Raw genomic sequence first — 21,101 nt, 5'->3', positions numbered from 1 at the left:
GAGAGTGCAGCTATGACTAAAGGGGCAGTTAAAAAAAAAAAAAAAAAAAAAAAAAAAAAAAACATTTATAGACTGGTTTTAAATGTTGAATTTGTCATACACATGTATTTAGCTAAATATGGACTTTTTTGTCCTTTTAAATCTACGAAAAAATATGCAGTTTACATTTAATCCGGGGGGTGGGGACAGAACACAATGTGTGCTAAGAAAAGGGGGTGTCATATATAAAGTTGGCACACCACTGTTCTAGATGATAGAAATGGGTTTATTTTTGTGAACAATTTATGATGTTGTATTTATATTTGCTAATAAAAATCATATGAAAGTAAAAGGCGGAGAGGTCTGCACATCACATTTTCATGTGTGAACTACGTTCAGAGAGTCACTATAGTATCCGTCTTATTTAAGGGCACTCATACAGCACCAGGAAGTGTCTGTACAGTTGTTCATTGGTGGTTCTTTACTGCAGGTATAAAGTCTGGATAGATCAAGTTCCACAACCCCTTTTTTTTTTTTTTACTGTCCAAGAAAGTCGAAACACACTCAAAGTGGCCATCTGCTCGTGGCAGCAAATTCTAGTGCAGTTTTTGTAACATTTTAAGGTGGATCTTTTTTGGAAAAAATAAAATTAAAGCCTAGTGCTCCAATATGTTGAATTGAGTATTGTTATAAGAATCTACAAATTATAGTATAGGGGCAGCCATTTTAAGAGTTAGATGATATTTAGGAAAGTGGAGCCAAAGGAGCTTTGTGTTCAATTGGCTTGGCAGATGTTTTCTGTCTGGGATTCCTTGAGAATATTCTATGTATGAAATGAATTCTTCTCTGTAGTGTTGAAACTAGTGTGCTTATTGCAGCCTACCTTTATTATGTACGTACTAGCTCTTTTTAAGCTTCTTCTAAAGGCATCTGTTCTGCTCCTTGTCTGGCATTTCCAAGAGATTTGATTATTAAAAAGCTGATTGATTTGATTCCAGAAAGTGAGAGCTTTAAACTGGAAAATTCAGTAAGATGGATTACAAACATATATAAAGGTGTTTGAACTCGCAATCAATCGCCTAGCTATATCCTTTTCTTAGGGAAAATGTTAAAATGTGTGTTTTCTATATTTGCTGGATAGAGATAGAGCCAACCCCTTCTTTTCACACTGCAGACCCACCATGCAGCCACCTCCAGAGCTACAGCGTCAGAGGACGCAGCTCTGGGTATCTTACAGGCAAGCCCGCAGGCGCCCTGCCAGACCACAGGGGTCGCTGGTGCGCAGTGCGCTGAGGACACCCTGGCTGACCTAAGCCTCCCCGTTTGAAGAGATCTACCACTGGAAAGCAGATCTGTGGCCTGAAGCAGGTTGTTGCATTAATTGTATGCTATTCAGGATGTTCTGCTTTCATTTTGGAACGCCTTACTGTTTAAAGTTGCTGCAACAGCAATGAATGGGAAAGGATAGGTTCCTGGATCCTCATTGTGTGCTCCAGTCATTTCACAAAGAGCATTGCTGGTTCTTTTCCTGGTGCTCTATTGTACTTCCAGCTGCTGTCTTTTTATTGCAGATTTGTACAATAGTTACAGGAGTTTGACCTTGAGGTTTGGTTTAAAAAGTCTGTGAACTGAATATCATTATGGATGCAAGAAATCCTGGGCAGGCACAAAAGTACACTGTATAGAGGGTGGGGGGTGGGATGTGTTATCTCCCACCATCCCGTGTTGGAGGATACAAAATCATCCAACACCCAACCCTCCTCCCCTAAAAATGTTCTCTCAAGTAAACCAGACAATAGCTGTATTATATTTGGATAACAAAGAGGCTCTGCTTAGTTTCCTCCTTTTTCTACACCATTGTAATTTGAATAGCTGCAGTTTAGACTGTGCTGTTTACTGCTGGTCTGTATGTTAAGCGAGTACATTTCTTTGGCTTTTTACAAGTCTGGTGTGATGAAAGGGGCCATTTGGGCACTGTAATCTTTGCTTTAAAGAATAATACAAACCTATATGGTTTGTTTCTCGAGATTGTGTCAGGAACAGAAATGTTTCACACAGGTGTTTGGAATTTTCTCCAGTTTGTTTGGTTAAGGGAGGGAGCCTGGTGGAGTGCAGATAAATTCAGCCTGGAGGAGTTGACTGTGGCTGTGTTTTGACTGACACCACTTCTCCACTTATCATGGCCGTCCAGTTTAGCAAAACATCAGGTGATAACACAGTTCCTGTCTGAGCTATTGTGAAATGTGCATCTATTAAAGACAGGCCTGTGTTTTGAAATGTGGTAAATGCTGTAATGTGCCATTTCCCTAGGTAGTTTTGAGGTGCAAAAAAAAAGCAGACATTTTAAACTGGAGCAATGCTGCCTTTCAGTCACGTGCACATTATTATTATTATTATTATTATTTATTATTATTATTATTATTATTTATTTCATGCTGCAAGTTAGAAACGGCCTGTAAAGCATGAATGTGTACAGTAGTAAGAATGTGAATGCTTTGATACCTTTCCTAACCATGTCCAGACAGAACAGTAGTCTAATACATGTGATGTCATTCATGAAATTTTTAACCTGCAGTGCATACAGTACTGTACTGTTGAATAGCTTACCAGCTCCCACTGTGAGGAAATATTATTCTTGCTGATTCTCCTTTTGGAATAAGGGAAAACAATGAATTAGAAATGTCATGATGTTTCTGTAAACATATCCTGATACAGTACAGCTTGGCTTTTTGGCATGTATAATACATATATAGATATTTTATTAAATAGGGGGAGTGAGACCATGCAGCTAATAGTATGTTTAAAATTCTGTAGCTCTCATGGTAGTCTGTATTACATGCACAGTTTCTGTAATCTAGATTCAGTGCACAGATAGTCTGGAAATAGCAGAGAATGATGAACAGCAGATGGCACAAAAAAATAAGGATTTTTAAATCTTCCCCTCGAGCTCAAATGGTAGAAATCTCACTCCTGACTTGCAGCTGCAGTTTAACAAGCTGTGTCTCTGCAGTCCGGGCAGTGTGGATGTGTTGTTGAATTTAGTGACGTTGTTAAATCATCTCTGTCAGAGAGCAGGTTAGATCATCATGCAATACATGCAAGGTACTTGCTGTTTGACACTGGATTCGTCCGTAAAAATCTGAAATAAACAAAACCAAGCCTGTACTGGTCTTATTTCAAAACTGCTGTTGAAATTGTATACGTAAATGTCAGTTTATAAATATAAATACAATTTTCAATGTAAATCTTACGATGCACTACTGGGATGGAAAGTAAGACTCTCATTACATAGGAGTTTGATCCATTTCTGGTTTTACTAGGAGTGTAATAGGACATGAGCGTAGGAGTCTTTTTATTTCCATCCCTGCACTGTTATACTGTACAAGAAAACATGATGGTAAACCTCGTAATACAGTGTCATGTCTGTTTTGGTATTTCTTTGTGCTTTTGTGTCATTTCATTTTCCTTCAATCGCAGTCTGTCACTGCTGACATGCACATTACTAGACCAGTTATACAGCTCGTGGCTCACTCTCTATTTTATTCCCTGAACAGTAGCGTGGTCCTAAAAATAACATTTCCCCCAGAGCTAGCTCGCTTCTCGTTGTGCAGCAGCAATTGCCTATGATGCAGAAGTGAATCCGCTCCGCAGTAATAGTACATCTGGGCAATAATAAACAAATACATTTTTTTTTTTTTTACAAGGATTTTTATAGTAAGAAAATAATAAACGCCTGTTTTTTTTTAAAAAAAAAAAAAAAAAAAAAAAAAAAAATGGTTTTTTTTTTTTTTTTTTTTTTTTTTTTTTTTCTCTCAATTTGGAATGCCCAATTTATTATTTTTATCCCGGTTCCCAGGCTGCAACCCCCACACGTCCTCCGAAACGTATTCTTGCCAATCCATCATTTTTCGCACTGAGGGTCAACAGCGAAGCCACCAGACCTATAGTGCTGGAGGACAACACAGATCTAAAGTGGCTCCACTACAGACCTGCAGGCGCCCTGTCAGCGGTGAACCGTGGATTCCCCTGCCGACCTAATCCCTCACTACCCAGGTGGTGCTCAGCCAATTGTGCTTCACCCCCTCAAAACCCCGGGTCAGGGTCAGCTGTGACATGTGACATTCGTACCTGCGATCTCCAGGCTATAGGGCGCATCCTGCACTCCACACAGAGCACCTTTACTAGATGCGCCACTCGGGAGCCCTTAAAAATGATTTAATTAAATTTGATGTTGCTTAATAAATGTTAACACTGAAGAGTTTGGCATGAGACTGCATCCTGTCTGAATGGCTTTCTTGTAAAACGCTCGCAGTTGGTATTTCCTGGTTAGTCAGTTGTACCATGATATAACCACCTTATTAGATTTCTTTTCTCGGTGGTGATGAGGAGGTTGATGGCTGGGGCTCTCGGCCTGGTCAGCAGAGTAGTTTTGTTGCTTCCAGAGTTCAGTGAGGTGGGGGTACACTGCTGAAGAAGCCTCTAGCTGGAATCAAGGGATCAAAAGCTACAGTAGCTCTGTGGTGCAAAAAGAAGTCTTCTGTTCCCCATATCCTGCGTTTTGACCAGTGCAGTTCGTTGTAAAGTCCTCCTCGGTTTCAGTCATTTTTTGTATTGTATTCTTGTAGCAAAGTCACTGGGCCACTTTGCACTGCTCCTGCTCCTGCTCCCTGCTGTTGATGCAGGTGTTGAATGCCCCTGTGGAACTGCTGCATTCTGCAATTTGAATGAGATCCCAAGGATGGGAGCCCTCTTCATGATGAGTGATTGCCATACTGAGCAGTTAATGCAATTAACATGCACAGGCATCTGCTGCAGTCTGCATGTACCTCCACGTGCCACATTTCAGTGCTCTAGGGTGGCTGGGGATGCAAATTGCTGTACCTCCTAATGCTACCCTATACAATTGTTGGTAAACTGAAGCAATAGATGTTGCTTCCTTGTAACCAGTCTTACCTTGTCTTTTCATTAAACACAAGGTTTATGAAAGAAATTGTCTAAAATACCTAATCATTCATGCCTTAGTTTTACTGCAGACTAAACCGAACCCTGACTGCTCCTATCCTACTCACTACTGCGTATGCGCAAATGCTCCACGTTTTCCAAAATATGTAATCCACGTGCGCAGTGGATTTGATCAGAAATATAATTTTGATTATCTGTTCCAAGTCACGTAAACATAGAAGTCTTGTTTTCAGAACACCAATTTTCTGATTTTCAGTTTTCCGAATGCTTTTATCTCATGTAACCACAGTGACTGACTGTTTGCGAGGGGAAATTTGGCTGACTGGCACTGCCACTGCCATCACACCCACTCAGCCTTCTCTGCACACACACTGCTAAGCCAATCTGTTGAGGAGGAAGCTGCAGATGTTGAACTGCTATGCCATCGGGCTTCACACTGTAGCCACCCTAGTGTGGGTGCAATTTCCTGCAAACTGAGTTGTTAGAGGAGTCCATGAATCGCATGCTTGCTATAATGTATGTGTGTGTACACCCACACGTTCAGTCCGACTACTCACACTCGGATTCATACACACTAAATAGAGCTTTTTTAAATTTATTATTATATTTAATATGTAGCTTCCTGGTCATTTTAACATACAGAACCATTACAAACATTACAAACCTTTTTATATTTTGCTCTTAATGTAATATCTCCTACGTACAGTATGGAACCAAAGTGACTTTTGAAATATATATGGAATCAAAGTTTTTAAAAGGTAGGTTTATATATTCTACAGAAGTGACTGGTTACAGGTGTACAGTTATTGCACCATGGGGGATCTGACAAGGGTTAATAATTACCAATTCAAATCCTTCTCTTTTGGTTTCTTATGGTGTTATTGTAACATAATCCTGTATCTCTACGTAAATGTTTGTGTCTTCACAGCAAAACAAGCATGAATAAATTCTAAATGTGACACAGAACGTCGATTTTTGAAGTGTCAGATTGTCAAACTTTTTTTTTTTTTTTGACAGATCGGACAGTTAAGCAGTGCCAATCATTCTTATTGTGCTGCTCTTATCCACTCTTCCTTACAGTAGCACGTACGAAGGAAATTGGATCCCAGTGAAAGAGATGACCAGTTAATATACTCCCGACTCATATGGATTTGTCAGTATTATGGTTATAGCTGCATTAGGCTACATGTCTTTCTGGAATAGAGAAGTCAAGAGGCTACGCCATTGGATAGTAGGCCTCCTCTAAATTTAGCTCAATTCTATGTAAAATAAATGTCCTGTGACCTTGAGATTCAGTATTGTTATGACCTCTTACCTCTGTAGCATGAGTCGGTAAACTTTAATATGCTACTCTGTGGTTGTGGTTACTTTTTATAAAGGTGTGACCATCCAGTTTAGTAAACCTGTAATGAATCTCTGAAGGAGAAACACAAACTGCTGTTCATGTGTCCAGCCCACGGGTATCCATGTGTATCGCATTTATCTGCCATGATCAGGATTAAAGTATTGAGTTAAGGCAGCCAGCTGGACTGCATGCAGGTCACCTGAGATGTAACAGCAGGTAATCTCACAAAGAACTGTGTGGCTTTCTGAAGCACACCCTATTTAACTCTTTGTGGACTGCATGTAGTGCCTAGGTATAGTGCAAGTGCATTTACACATGTGAATTTGCAACCCCACTATACAGTGAGGTTAGCCTAAATACCTACCAACAACACTTACAGAATGAGCAAGGAAGAATGTTGGGATGAGCTTTTATTGGGCAGATTAAGATTTCAAAAGTGTTCGATTGACAGGATCTAGTGTAACAGTTTAATGGATCAGATGTTTCTTGCACAGTAGCTTCCACCAGCTATTAAAACTGAAAATTGATTTTTCCAGGAAAATGTTGGTCTGCCCAAGTCTTCAAGTACTGTAATTGTATTATAGTTTTTATTTTTTTTCACTCAAAAGCTACAGTGCCGTATATGTCCTATTCAATAATGCATTGTTTTCATAAGCACATAAAAATACAGATATAATAAAACAGGCTTTTTGTTAAATCTCCTTTTTACAGTAAGTATACCAGGTTAAGGCTTGCTTGTATTAAGAGGCAATTAATACCGCGATAGTGGATAATACCAATTGATGATTATCATAATTTTCACCCTTCGCTCCACCTCACTTGAAATCAAGTTGCTTTGTACTGTTTTTTTTTTTTTACCAGACACGGCTATTGACCACAGGTTGAACCTGCCTTATCAACCCTGTGCCTGAAATCCATTAGATGACATCCTACCTGACAAATTGCATTGACTTATAATGAGGACTTACAGGAGGAAGCTGTAAATCTGTTGCCCGCTGACATCACTGCTCGGGTCTCTCTCGCCTTTCCATCTGGAAACTCTTGAAGTTTATTAATAGCTGCCTTAGTCCCTGATCATCTGAGGAAGAATTGCCACCTCTCCTGGATTATATTATAAAAGCAACAACCTGGTCTTGCAGTACAGTGCAGAATGGAGAAGGCACTCGCTGGTCATTCAAAAACTGAGAATACAATTTAAAAACTCCAATTGAACTCCAACCTCTCAACATTGAATGCTTTATTTATAGGTTTGAACTGTAGGGACATGGTAACTTTCACTTGCACCGTCTTTGCCACTTTGTTGAATAGTTTGTGTATATTTTAATGACATTTTGGCATGTTTATTGTATTCTCAGTAAACCACGGTAGAGTTTCTGTGTGCTGGGACTTACGTTCTGCTAGGATGTGTTCGTCTTTGTTTCGTAATTACAAGACAGATTTCAGCTCGCGGTTTTATATAATCTGGTTTTGGAAGCAGATAATGTAGGAGTTAGGTGGTTGAAGCCTAACCTTGTTCAACCTTTTCAAATGACTTTCTATTTCTTCAGTCAGCAACCTGTAATGGAACAGGCTGTTGCTGTACTTTTGTATTAGTGGGTTTTGAAAATGTTGTGGTCTATTTAGAAATTCCTCCATCGACCACATATAAATTGCAGATTGTTACATTGGCTTGCTCGACATTTTGACACAGAGCAGAACTGCGGTATCTGCACAAGCTTTTAAATGATACTATGATATTCTAACGTAGTGGATTCTGTCTGTTTCATAACCCCAGGAATAGGGTAAAATAGTTAAATGGCGAGGCAATGCGTTGTAGTTCATTCTTAATGTTACATAAGGGTATGGATTTGTTTGATTTAGTTGGCAGTGTAACGTGTGTGTGTGTGTTGTCACTAGGGCTTCCTTGGAAATTAAACAAGCTGAAGTCATTCAAACTTCATTGCAGCCTTTTCCCAAGATTTCAATTCACACTTGTTTTGCTGATGGACGGTACTGTTGAGCTTGTGCAATATGAGAGGGTGAATAATGACGGCACTGCGCCGCAGGGCATGCTGGAACTTGAGCCAGTTGAGCGTTTACACTGGCAGGATCAAATGCTACTGATGCTTTTGATCCGGATAAGAAATGGCAGTGTACAAGTGCCTAATGACTGCCTAGCTGGAGCTGTGCTAGTCTTTTCTGAGATGCCTGCTATTGAAGTGACAGATTTTCCAAATCTTTTAGTTCCATAGGCTTTCTTGTCAAGCCACTGTGGGCACCCTTGCCACTTAAGACAGGGCTGTGTTGTTTTTGCCGAGCTCAAGAGTATCGCACGTGAAACCCAGCCAGCTGTCAGAGCATGTTGCATCAGCTGGGTCCGATGCAAAAGGCAGGGGTCAGGTAAAGGAGGCTACTTCGTTACAACTGTATTCATGCTGAATTTTTAAAAACCTTTTCTTAACTTTCAATGGAACACCTTGTGGAAGAATAAAGCACACGGCTTTCTGTTAATGTGGGTGTCTCCGGTGACTTGCTTTGCAAAAGCACCGTGGTGTGCAGGGTCATGCTCATGTTTTTCGAATCCTGTTCTGTTTTGCCGATCTTGACTGGGGGCCCACAGACAATGCTGCACTGGCTTTGCTCTCCTTCTGGTTAAGGAAGAAAATGGACTGGGGGTAGTTCACTGTATCGTGCTCACTGTATCGTGCTCACTCCCTGCTGGTTTATTGTTTGTTTCCAAGCATAGATTTTTCCGAGCTGAGCCTGTAGCTTGGTAAGACCCACTGCTTAGAATCTTAGCTGGAGACAGAATTAACTTCACAGTACTGGAGGCTGGCTGTTGATCTTTACTCCTCTTGATCCCTACAGTATGTGGGTCACAGCTGGGAGGAACCCGAATTGAGCCTTTCAAATGCCCCCACACGCACACACCCTTAAGAAATAAAACCTTCTAATCATGACACAGTAGGTCATAGTCGAAGCATAAAACAGGGGCGTGGTGGATGTGGCACAGCATAAGTTACTAACTGTTATTATTATTATTATTTTGAGCTTTACTGATAAGAACGCCATGTTTTACTCAGCGTACAAAGTCGCCCTCCTTACAAAGCAGTGATTAAAAGTGCACTGTGATACAGCATGTAATATCTTAAGGAAAATTTCACTTTTGAGCTTTAAAATAAATAAATAAATAAATAAATAAATCTGCTAATGAAATCAGCCTTTTCCACAACATTAATTTTGTATTAGAAGTTAGCATTAGTGGTCGGCTCAGACCCAGAAATGTAATTAAGCTGCTCATAGTGTTGGAGAATGGGGATGTCTTAAGCCTTGCATATTTTATAGCTGTAGAATTATTTAAAAGGGCATGCGGAACGGTACCGTATGGCTCAATGGTTAGGTAACAGTTCCTCTATAACTGATCACATATGGTGGCAGGCTTATTCACTTGACCAGATGTTTGGGTGTGACGTGTCGTTATGTTGAAAACTTTCCATTTCCCCTATAAATTAAATTAAGGTGTTTACATTTCCTTCTCTTATCCAGTGCACACAGTGATTAGCTTTCAGCAGAATATGTGTTTCATATCACAGTCTGGTAGTTTTACCTTTTGACTGCTTCAGCACCAAGCTCTTTTAATGTAATCTGCTTTTGCTTTCGGGAAGTTGGAGGTTTAATCATTCTCCCACTCATGCCTAAATGTATTTTTATTATTTTCTGAACATGTCTTGAACTGTTTCTCCTGTAATGAAACTTTCTAAGGACATTCTTAATGTATTGCTTGCATCGGAATCTGTGTTATTTACTGTTGTGGTGGAGGATTGTGATTTATTCTTTTTTTTTGTGTTCATTTTTTAGTACGTACATTTCTTGGAACTTTAGAAATTATTTAGTTTTTTGTGCCGACCAAAAACTTTTAGCTGCTGAGGTTTCTTAAAAATACCCTTTTTAAGGTTAAAAGGTGTTGTTGCTTTGGTACCCCAGGGAGTGCGCATCCTGTGTGGTATTAATCCTGTGTGTTTTATTTTTTCAGGCACTTACAGTAAGTGCTGCTCATTTTGCTGGACTGGTGGAGCGATGCCAATAGAATATAAACCGTGGCCTTGCAAACCCTACAATATAAATTCTTTCATACTGAAGCAGGAGATTTAAGTGTGCTTCTTTTTTTAACCGTTGAAAGAGCAACAGTTTTCTGCAGCCAATATGTATGGTAATATACGGTATACAGTAGTCCTACACTTGAGCGCCTAAAATAGAAAAAAAATGTTAAATATTTTTCTGTCAGATCTTGCTGAACTGTCCAAATACAGAGGGGTCCTGCCCATCCTGCCTGCTGGTAAGAGGGGGCATTGAAAATCCCAGTACGAACCCTGTTGAGTTAGCTTGCTCGGCTAATCCTGTGTGGGTTGATGGCAGGCGATCGTGAGCCAAAGCCAAGCTGGTTCTCAGTGGTGTGCATTTACTCAAGCTGGAGGCATTGCAAGACTCATGTGGTTTTCATGAAGAAAGCTCTGACACAGGCTTGTATCTTGTGACCAGCTTGAAACAAACATGAAATTTAAAAGAGCTTTACATTGTTTTATGAGGTGCTTCGTGTTGCTAGCAGCCTGACATGAGCTGGAACAATTAGCTGTTGTGGGAGTATGAAAAAGATGGCTGGGAGAACACATAAAAACTGTTTAGCAGCAAAGGAGAGCCGTTTTTTTTTTTTTTTTTTTTTTTTTTTCCCATGGCAAATAGCAGTGCGCTTAATGGAAATGTGCTCTGCAATTACATGTGTTACCTGCCACTTCTGGTAATAGGCTGGTTGTTTTAATGGTGCGCTCTGTCTCAGCAGGCCATGTATTAAAAGGGTAGTGCTGTTGAGATTAATGGTGAGTGTGATCGTGACATCTCCGCCATGAAATTGCATAGGTAATGAGTGCTGAGAAACTGATCTATGAGACTGACTGTGCCTGGTAGAGGAAAGGGGGGATGGCTCTGATGCATCATAGAAATGGGTTCATCCTGTGCTGTTCTCTGGGCTTGAAGCTGGTACTGTACTGACCTGAAGGGAGTTTTGTTGTTCTAGTTTTATTGCTTCAAACTGGCAGGTGCTATGGAATTCAGTATTGAAATGTATCCTATCCATAACTTTAAACACTCGTCTATAAATTAAATAGAGAGAAACCAAGTGGCTAGGGTTTTCATTGTTGTAAAGTAAAATGAAAAACCTGTCTTTTTGTTTTGAGTTAAAAGAAAAAAAAGCTTTTTACTGTTTCTGAGTGAAGGCTGTATAATGTGCAACAGCATAAACTTCTGCAAACTTTACAGGTAAAACTTCCCAAAGTGCTTTGTAGAGTTCGTACTGCATGTTGTGTAACAGGCAAACAGATCCATCCTTCTCCATTGTTTTTTTTACATCCAAACTGCTTGCAACGTATTTGATCTTTTAAACTTGGCTAGGTGTCCCTTGCAATGTCAGCGGTTCTATATCCTTACCAATAGATCAGAAGCTGTTTGCGACGATTTCTGCAAAAATGGTACAGGATTACAGTAACAGTTATTGAACCAAGATGCTTCTTATCCAGTATGTAAAATACTGTAAACCTGCATATTTGCTTTTTTGGCAGCCTGTGTGAGGCAAAATATCTGCTGTATTCATTTCATTCATTTCATTGATTTATGGACAATTGGTTGTGTCCCAGCAGCCTCCCAGCTGAAGTGTGTTCTTGAACCACATTCCAAAACAGAATTCTGTGTGTTCTGCTTGGATAAGGATTAAGGAACCGAACAAAAAGGAACCGCAATGCTCCAGAACAATGAGGTTAAAGACTTTAGGCTTGAATGTCTTTAAAACAGGCTGAAATAAACACACAGTTTAGACAGTAGAAGTGGTTGCGGTGTTTCAGGATCACACAGAGACAGGAGGTTGACATTACTTTAGAGGAGCACCAGCTGAGTGGGCTGCTACTCCCAAAGCAGCAGCATTGCTTGAGAGGTGATGCTGGGCTCGTGGCTGGGTGGTGGCTTTATTCATATGATTAAATGGTCCAGTTTTCAATGTTGCTATCCAACATTACATCTCTGTGAAGTTGCACACTGTAAATCATTCCCTAAAATAAATAGTAAAATACTGACTATGCTTCTGCAGACTGCATTATTGAGCTGGTCTGCAGTAGTTATCCAAGCTGCCAGGTGGCCAGCCCTGTCTGTGAAGGAGGAGGGATGTAACGCCGCATTTCTGTACTTTTGTCTTTTTAATATTCCGGCTCCTCTGCAACTCTTCTGTTAAGAATCTGTAAAGAGAGGCACCGCTAGCCTTGGGGGAGGGGCTCTGAGCATTGCTTTCTGCTATCAGCAGGCCCAGGAGGGTAGATTATATATAAAACAGGAGCCTGACATTCTGTTCTAGGAATTCTGCTTTTATAAGCCTTGACCCAGCTGCTTCAGGTGGGATGGTTTTATCTGAGAACTAAACTTTGCAATAAGTGGTAAATGGGAGTAGAACATCTTCTGGCTCTTCACGGTCGACCCCAGAAGTGAAACTGAACAGCAGCCGGGGAGCAGTAATAGCGTAGTTTCCCGGTCCCTCAGTAAAGTGTTCATTCTTCTAGCTGAACCTTGACTAGTTTGCTAGTAAGAAATATACTCAGACAGTAGGTCTTAATTTCTTATGTACTTGCTCATTGTAGAAATCTCCATGGCCACCAGATAGCACCATACAGTTGAGTGAAAGTGTAAATGCCAGTTGACATGCCTGCTCTTCTAACTATATTGTATTCATCTTGTTTATTGCATTTGGTATCCTTTTCTGGTTCAGTCACCAAATTCTGGTGACTTTTGCATCCCTGTGACCTCAAAACAGCTCTCTGAATCTCCTATGTACAAGATGTAACTGTTCACATGGTTTTGAAATGCTTCAGCCTTCGGCACTTTTCCTCAAGGTAATGTGGATTTCCGATTGGCCCAATGTTGATGGCTGGAGCGTAATTCTGGCTCCAGATATCAACCTATTGAAAGTGGTCACTGCAAAACGATTAAACAGAGAACGGTGTCCAGCGTGTGGTGTGAACACTTCAGCCCTTTTCCTGGTTGAGGGTTTGGTTGTGGTCAAGTTCTTTTGACCTGTTCCTGGAAATGTGAATCGTTTTTCTTTTTGTTTTGTTTTTTTGTTTTTTTATTTCTTTTCAGACAACAGATGTTGCATATAGTACACTCTGTCTAAATGATTAGCCTCTGTACTTCTGGTACGCATATTTACTGAATCCAAATGACACTGGTGTGTTTTTTATTCTTTATGCTCAGCAGGCTGTTGCTTTGGAGGAAAACTGCCTCAAGTGCCAAAAACAGCTCTAATCCGTGATCTGGAACATTGCTGCCTGCTTCTAGGTGCACGGTTTCAAATATTCCATAGCAGATGATTGGCGCTCACTTCATACGCTTGACTACAGCATGCAGTGTCCTCTTTTTAAGGAGGGTGTGTGTTTTAAGATGAAGGATGGATGTAGTATTTGGGGGAACCATCAAAAGTCAGTACAGTAAGGACGTCTCAAACCTCCGGCAAAAATCCTCTGCTTGGAATTCCCACAATGATGATCTGCTGTGTAATCTCATCGGGATGTGCTTGTTTAATGTGAACCAGGAAACGCTCTGCCTCTGTAGCTTTAGGCTGTGGATGCAATAAGTGTGCAGTACTGATGCTAATATTAGATCTGTTCTTTTAAAGTGAGCAAGTAATAATGTGTAGTGGAAGCCTTAAGGGTGTTCTGTCATGTAAAGTGCAGTCTTCTTTTTTTAAATCTCTTCTCCATGTTGAAAATAGAATACATATTTAGAGTACCTCCGTCCTTGAAACAAGTAATGCAGCAACTTTGACTAGTTTAGATGTGCCACTGGCTGTTTCTTTTTTTTTTTTTTTTTGTTTTTTTTTTTTTTTTTTTTTTTTTTTAGTAGTTCAGTCTCTGAGTTTTTAAGGCAAAACGGAGAAACTGTTAATTCCATATTAAAGCGTGGTGTGTACAGGAAAGTATTCCAGTGCTAATAGAGATTTAGATCTGCCTGCCGAATGGCCTATAGGTAAAAACTCCAGATTTTACGGGAACATCCTTTCAGGTCACCCAGATATGATGTTGGATTCTTCTAACCTTTCTCAGTGTTCAATGTCATACTTGGTTAAAGTTAAACATTTTCTGGTATTTTATTTTCTCTAGCTGCTCTTGGATTTGACACATGCCACTGGCTTACAACAAACAATGTTAAAATCTTACCCTTAGAGAACAAACCCAGTCACAGGACATTGAGATGCCAAGGGCATCCTGTCCCTCTGAAACCCTTCTGTACAATATCAATGTCAGAGTTAATGGTACAGGACTTGCCATCTCATTTTGTATAACCAGTACGTTTAGAAATGATGACTGACTTTTTTTATTTTTGCACCTTTTTGCAAGGATTTTGTTAAGCAATAATTAAACTAAAAAGTGTGCTGTTTTTATTAAGGGCGTTCAACTTTTGTGTGCGAAGTTGATTTTTCATTTCAAATCTCATCAAACGATACCAGCGGGAAGCGTTGCAGTGCTCATCCTTCATCCCAGTTGGGTAAAGCTGGCACATTGCCGAAATGAGAAGGGCAGCTGAGGAACCACATGCAAATTAGATTGCAACGTATATTGCTTTGCATAGAATGAAACATCATCCTTTCCATTTACAAATGTGCAGACAGTAGTAAGGATTTGAATATATTCAAAAATGAATAGCTGGAACCTGAAAGGCAGCTATTTTTAAGATCCTGTTGTTTTACACTGGGAGACTGAGTGTGTGTACAGAGTTTTTATTATTTAGGGGAGTCCTGGTAAGAGGGTTAAACTTGTGGCTCTGTTGTTAGGATACACGGTAGGTGTTTTTTGAGACCAGTCATGTTTATTGGGTTACATCCTGTTGTAAAAAAAGTACAAACAGTAAATTTCTTACACCCCCTGAGGAAACTGCTTTGGAAACACCTCCTAGTACAATCTCCTATGCTTTTGGGGGGGGGCAGTAACCTTGTACTAATACTTTATGCATTATCATTTACAAGTGCTCCTGTTTAGTTCTAATTAACCCTGATAGTTAAAGAAATGACCATGCTTTTACCGGGAGAGCCATTCAGATACCCCTCCTCGTCTTGTGGTGTTTTAAGGGTCAGAAAACATGTTTTGTATGTGATATAGAATATGGTACTTTAATAGCATCTTGCATAACATCTAAAGAGGCATTTAGTCAGAATGGTCTTTTCTATGATGATCTGGCTAAGTATATTCATTTTTCACATCTTGTACAACTTGAATTGAGTGGATACTGTGTACGTCAGTAAAATAAATTCCCAGCTCCCCACGTTCTCCTTTCTGCTCGCTGCTGCTGGCCTGTGGTGTATGAAGTCTGGATTGACTCAAGACTACATGAAGGCCACAGCTCCAAACAGCGATTTTAGTTTCTAAATAGAAACCTCTAGGTGTCCTTAAACACTGCCAAATGCCATACTAATCACCCTGTATACCGTGATTTATCGTATTTGTGCTTGCATGGTCAAGGTTGTTAAGTTTTACCTGTAAATAAATACAATATAATGCTAATGCAATCGACCCAAGGTATGTCCGCTTGATATGATGAATTAGATTTTTAGTGAATGAAAAATGTATGATGGTGGTAACTCAATTCATCATTGGCCAGGATGAATAAAACGTGTACATTCTCTGAACTTCAACTGAAGCGGAAAAGAAAGCAAATAAAATGTGGTTAACCATTTCATGGATTGGGTCTGTGTGATGTATGGTAATGAGAGAAAAAAAAATCGTTAAACACACACACAACTAAACTTTTGGACTGCGCGCAGGGTTCATTCTAACGTTAAGAAACTGGATTACATTGAGCAGTCCTTTTGTTCTCGGAATGAAGGAACGCACATTTCGGGTGCATTGGTCTACCTGTATGCCTTAAGCGGCTACTGTTACTATTTGAGATGCATCCCGCTACACCTAAATCTTTTACAGTATATAACCTTAATGGTCCTGTTTTTAAATTCCTGCTTTTAAGAAATCTTAATTTAGAACTAATAGTGTCTTGAACAATATCCCACGAGAATGAATAGTCTTACATTTCAAATAATAATATGGGCTAAAAACTAAGTAGTAGATGCCTTATTGTTTCTGACTTCTTCATTTCTATTGCATTCTTCAAGATTAAATATTCGGATATATTAGTACATCTTCACGGTCTGTATTGCCAGTCCTCCAAAAACCAACAGAGCTCAAGTAACACTAAGTGGCACATTAGCTTAATGTGACTTGATGACATATTTTCAGATTAAGAGAATGGAATATTTAATTTTAATGTACCATGTGAGGTTTGGCGCATGAAGAGGAATCACACTTTGGCACTTGTGTTGTGCATTGACACAATTTACCGACCGACCCAGGCGTAAAATATTCTGTAACAAAATACAAGATCTGCCCTGTTAATAACACTGGGCTACAATTTTAGCACGGTCAGTTAAGCTGTTATAAAATTGCAACAATTGTTCCTCTCAAAAGCTGCTTTCCTTTAGACTGGTACCTAATTCCAGACTGGTACCTAATTCAGAATCTTCTGACACATGCTGGAAGTTGCATCATCTACACCAACGTACAGAACTGCTCTGTGTGGGGAAAGTGCTGTAGTTTTAGCATAAGCCACTTAGCCAGATCTTACTCTGTGAGTGCATTGTAATTACCATGTCTGAATGAATGCACAGAGGGTACCAAGGTAGATCTGCTGTAGGGTGTTAAAGGACTTGCATCACTTACAATTGCAGCTACTTTTTTTGTGAAATTTATTTTTGAGCTAGCAATGTAACAGTTGTAGATTTAAGGAAGTTCAATGTCCTATTAAAGGTGAAGTCTCATTACAGGTTATCTGTACTGTACCTTGCGTGAATTCAGCTCCCTTGGTAAATATGCTCTTTTTTTCTACCTTGGTGCCAACCTCCTTTAGTTCTTAAAACTCTGCATAAGAAAAACAAAATGGATATATGAAGACTTGCATTAATGAATAGATAATTGGCAGGATCAGCGTTCTTTAGGGCTGAACTGAAAAGGATAACATAATGTTTGAATAATCTAGCTGTATCTCTAATGGTCAAACCTGAGATTCTGCTGTTAGATGCAGGTTGTGCTGTATTTCTGTTGTACTCCCATAACAGAATGATTCCCAGGATAATCACAAGCAGTTTTATTTTCAGGGCATGTACATCGTACAGTCTAGTTGCATTGTTGGCAATTCAATGAGCCACTTGCTGGATATGAGAAAGCAAAATAACGAACTGGGTTTGGCTGTCGCTGGGTTAGACCTTTTAATCCAGGAAAAAGGATTGCCTTGTGCTTCGAAAGCGTTTGAAGGGTATCCCTTTTGATTTCAGCAAGATATGGCATGGTTCTATTGGTAGGCAAGTGTAATTTTGTTCTTTTATACCGTCAGCACGACCTTCCCATAAATCCCAGTTGTAATAAAATGTAGAAGATCAAAAATTGTACAATACCCCAAACAGGGACATAAAAACATTTGCCAATCATCAGAAGCTTTTCAAAATGACACGATGCACGATATGAAGTGGGTTGCGTTTGTTCCCATCTTAAGCGAGAACAATTCTACAATTAATTCTCTGACTAATTCTGCGAGGTATAGAAAAAACATGCTTTGTTCTTTTACTGATGAGAATAATTGTGAGAAGCAGTGTTTTAAACAAATCTGGTTTTCTGCACAAGGATTCTTAAGTATAAATACTGTACAGTACCTAGGATTTTTACACTTCCATAAAATGGAATTCGTATTTCAGGTGAAGCTCATTTATCCTGGCACAATGGTATAAGGCTCTCTTAACGTCCCATGTTACAGGTAATAGGACCTCACCTGTCCCTACATAATTTCCAATGTGCAACATCGACTGTGGCTGTCAGGAGGGGGGGCCTATTACCTGTTACACTGGAAGTGAAGTTAGTTTCATTGACCTTTGTTTGAAATAGTCTAGAAAATATTAAAGTTATTAGCAAAACCATAAGAATATCTTTATTACACCACAAATGGGTTATAAACAAACAGTCTCGCTCTCACACTTGAGTGAAGAGTTAATGGTGTACGTTTTTGCCAGATGGACTGAACAGAAGCTAGGATGCTTAGAAAGCAACAGTTGGCCCTTTCAGACCAAAAAAAAAAAAAAACGGAAGCGGAAGGGAACCTGTGTGTTTTGATTCTAGATTTTAAATAACATATAAACAAAACTACTAACTGTTAGTTTCTTTCACATCAAAATATTTATTGTGTGAATAACTGCGTGTGTGTGTAAAAATAAATAAATAAATAAATAAAATAAAAAAGGGTGTTGTAATGAGTTATCTGAAAGCAAAGCTGCTTTGCTTCAAGAATTTACCCTTTTTCAGTGAAATGAAACCAATTGTTGAACTAACAGTGGAGTGGTAGTGATTTTTATGTATGGTGGTTTTGCAGACTGCTGATTTTATAAAATATGAACAAGAGACTGGGGCAGCACTGAAATGAGACCCATAGTGTGCAGTATATCCCATCTTGAACAGGTCGCTGTCATATACAACTTGGGGTCTGCAATGTTAACAACCCACGTCATGACAGGCTTGTCTTCTATTTTGCAGACACTTCAACCTCCGAATGAAGAGAGACACCTCCCTGTTTACAGATGATTTTAAAATAGAAATGTCAGGAGAAGAAACCAATTATGACACCTCCCACATTTACAGTGGAGAAATCTTTGGTAAGTCCATTAATTGTTTGAGGAATTAAGCACTTTGAAAATCAAACCCAGAAATGTGATAAGAGAGAAACACACAAACAATACAGTGTAGACTTCAGGGAGTTTATTGATTTGTAGGTATATATTTTTTGTTCAGGTATTTGAAAAACTGTTTACTCTTTCGATTTTGGTGCTGTGCTAGAACCTGAGATCAGATTCTCACCCTGACTATTGTACTGTTACAGCTCCCTAAATAAGCTCTGTGTTTCATTTGTGTCTCGCCTTTATTTTAAATTCCTTCCCTCCCCTAAATTAAATTCTTATAAGGCATGAAAGATTAGTTTTAGTCGAGTTTTGTGCAATTTTTTTTTTTTTTTTTCAACCCGTCATTTCTTTTGGGAATTCCCTGAACAGGTGCTTGAGCTCCTGCACTGCACTCCCTGATATTGAATTTATTTGGTGGATTAACAATTGCTGGCTTGAGTGTGTGCTTGTGTATACTTGTATCTGTGTGGATGAGTTGGACCCCGGCATAAGAATGCTATGAGCTCATATCTTCCCTGTACAGCCCAGAACTGGGAAGGAAAGTGTAGGTCTGGGAGAGATTTGGGGGAGGAAGTAGGGTGTGTCCAGTGCAGTACTACCAACTAAATGGCAAGCGATACTGTAGCAGCAGTTCTGAATTTGTCACAGTATTACATTGCAGTACCACAGGCTGCTGGACCAGAATTGTACAGTGAAGCAAACTGATATACAACAGTCCTGGGATTGCTCTGCATGCATGTCCCTCCAAGGCAAAGCTGTCCAACTGTTTAGCTTATAGCAATACGGATTAAAACGCACTCCTCCCTACTTCACAGAAAAGCAACAAAACTACCACATACATAGATATACAGATAGATGCATTCATGTACTGAATTTTTGTTTGGTCATCTTGATAAGTTTTATTTTATATCAGCTGTGTGTACAAGGTGGGGATGTAGCTGGATAATTGTATTACAATACAGTACAGTTAGCACATTTTGAAATATGCACTGTACAAACTACAAAGCGTTTTCCCTTGAACCAAAATATCCAGGTTTACACATAGTCCAGCATTTTCACAGGTTTACTGAAAGCAGTGTAGAAGTGACAGTCATTTTGAATCTCTCCCTTGAGAGACGACTCTGTCAATATGTGCTACTACACCTTCAGCTCTCAGCTGGCAAAGCTTTCTTTCACTAGACTAAGGCTAAAAATCGATGCTAACGGCCTTGGTTTTATGGTAACTGAAGGGCTTTGCACTGTAGCTTTGTTAATGCAAGATGTGAAAACATATATACATTTGTCTATTTTGTTCAATACTTACTCCAATAAATGTATTACATGATCTAGAACTTAACAGATGCATGTTCATTTTAATGAGACGTGGTAGAATTTGAAGAATTATTTGTTATTGGTGTGCTTCTCAATTATTGGAGTCTCCCGTTCCAAAGTGCTCTACTACCAGTTTTGGGTAAAAATATAATTAAATATAATGTTTCATTATAACTGAACTGACTGACTGACTACACTCCCCACTGCTGTCTATGGGAACTTGTCTTCAATTCTGTACCGCAGTCATAATTCTCCCATGGCATTTATGCATGTCTTCAGACACTGGCTTTGCACAGATAAATGTAATTGCTGAAAGGCATAAATAATTGGAATTGGCTGCAGAGATGCAACACCTAGATGACTAACAGATTAAAATCTGTTTTAATTTCTTAAAGCATGTGATGTTTGTTTTCCTTTCAAATGAACTTGGTTGCATTTTTTTTCCCAGAAATTTCCATAGAAATGTATTTTTATGTTAAGCATATTTTATACATTTTTCTTCTCACAAACCCCACATAGAGAATAACCTCCCGGTAAGCGCATTACATGTAGACATGCCTTTTTTGTTTTTTCAAGGCTATAAATCAGTATTAAAAAGAATTATCATATCACAATCCGCTCCACATCAAGTATTTATTTAATTTCCCATTCTCGGCGGGATTCTTTGAGGTGCAAAGCAAAAAATGCACTATATATTGTTAAGAGTCTTCCATAAAAAGAAATAAA

The 21,101-nt window shown here is 39.3% G+C and overlaps 1 protein-coding gene across 2 annotated transcripts in view; it reads left to right on the top strand.

Annotated features, from left to right (window-relative positions):
• LOC121294484 (disintegrin and metalloproteinase domain-containing protein 10-like) overlaps nt 1-21,101 on the top strand; it is a 65,941-nt gene that overhangs the window by 18,725 nt on the left and 26,115 nt on the right. The window contains exons 1-2 of one of the 2 annotated variants that reach the window (XM_041218226.1): nt 1,260-1,347; nt 18,922-19,040. In XM_041218226.1, coding sequence (XP_041074160.1) covers nt 18,938-19,040 — 103 coding nt within the window. In that variant the 5' untranslated portion in view covers nt 1,260-1,347; nt 18,922-18,937. Of the gene's footprint in view, nt 1-1,259; nt 1,348-18,921; nt 19,041-21,101 lie in introns of those variants that run through there. The other variant, XM_041218225.1, reaches the window with a different exon arrangement.

This window comes from Polyodon spathula, chromosome 19 (assembly GCF_017654505.1).
Source record: "Polyodon spathula isolate WHYD16114869_AA chromosome 19, ASM1765450v1, whole genome shotgun sequence".
Taxonomy (NCBI): domain Eukaryota; kingdom Metazoa; phylum Chordata; class Actinopteri; order Acipenseriformes; family Polyodontidae; genus Polyodon; species Polyodon spathula.
Note: the sequence above shows the minus strand (reverse complement) of the source record. Positions and strands in the feature narration are given on the sequence as shown.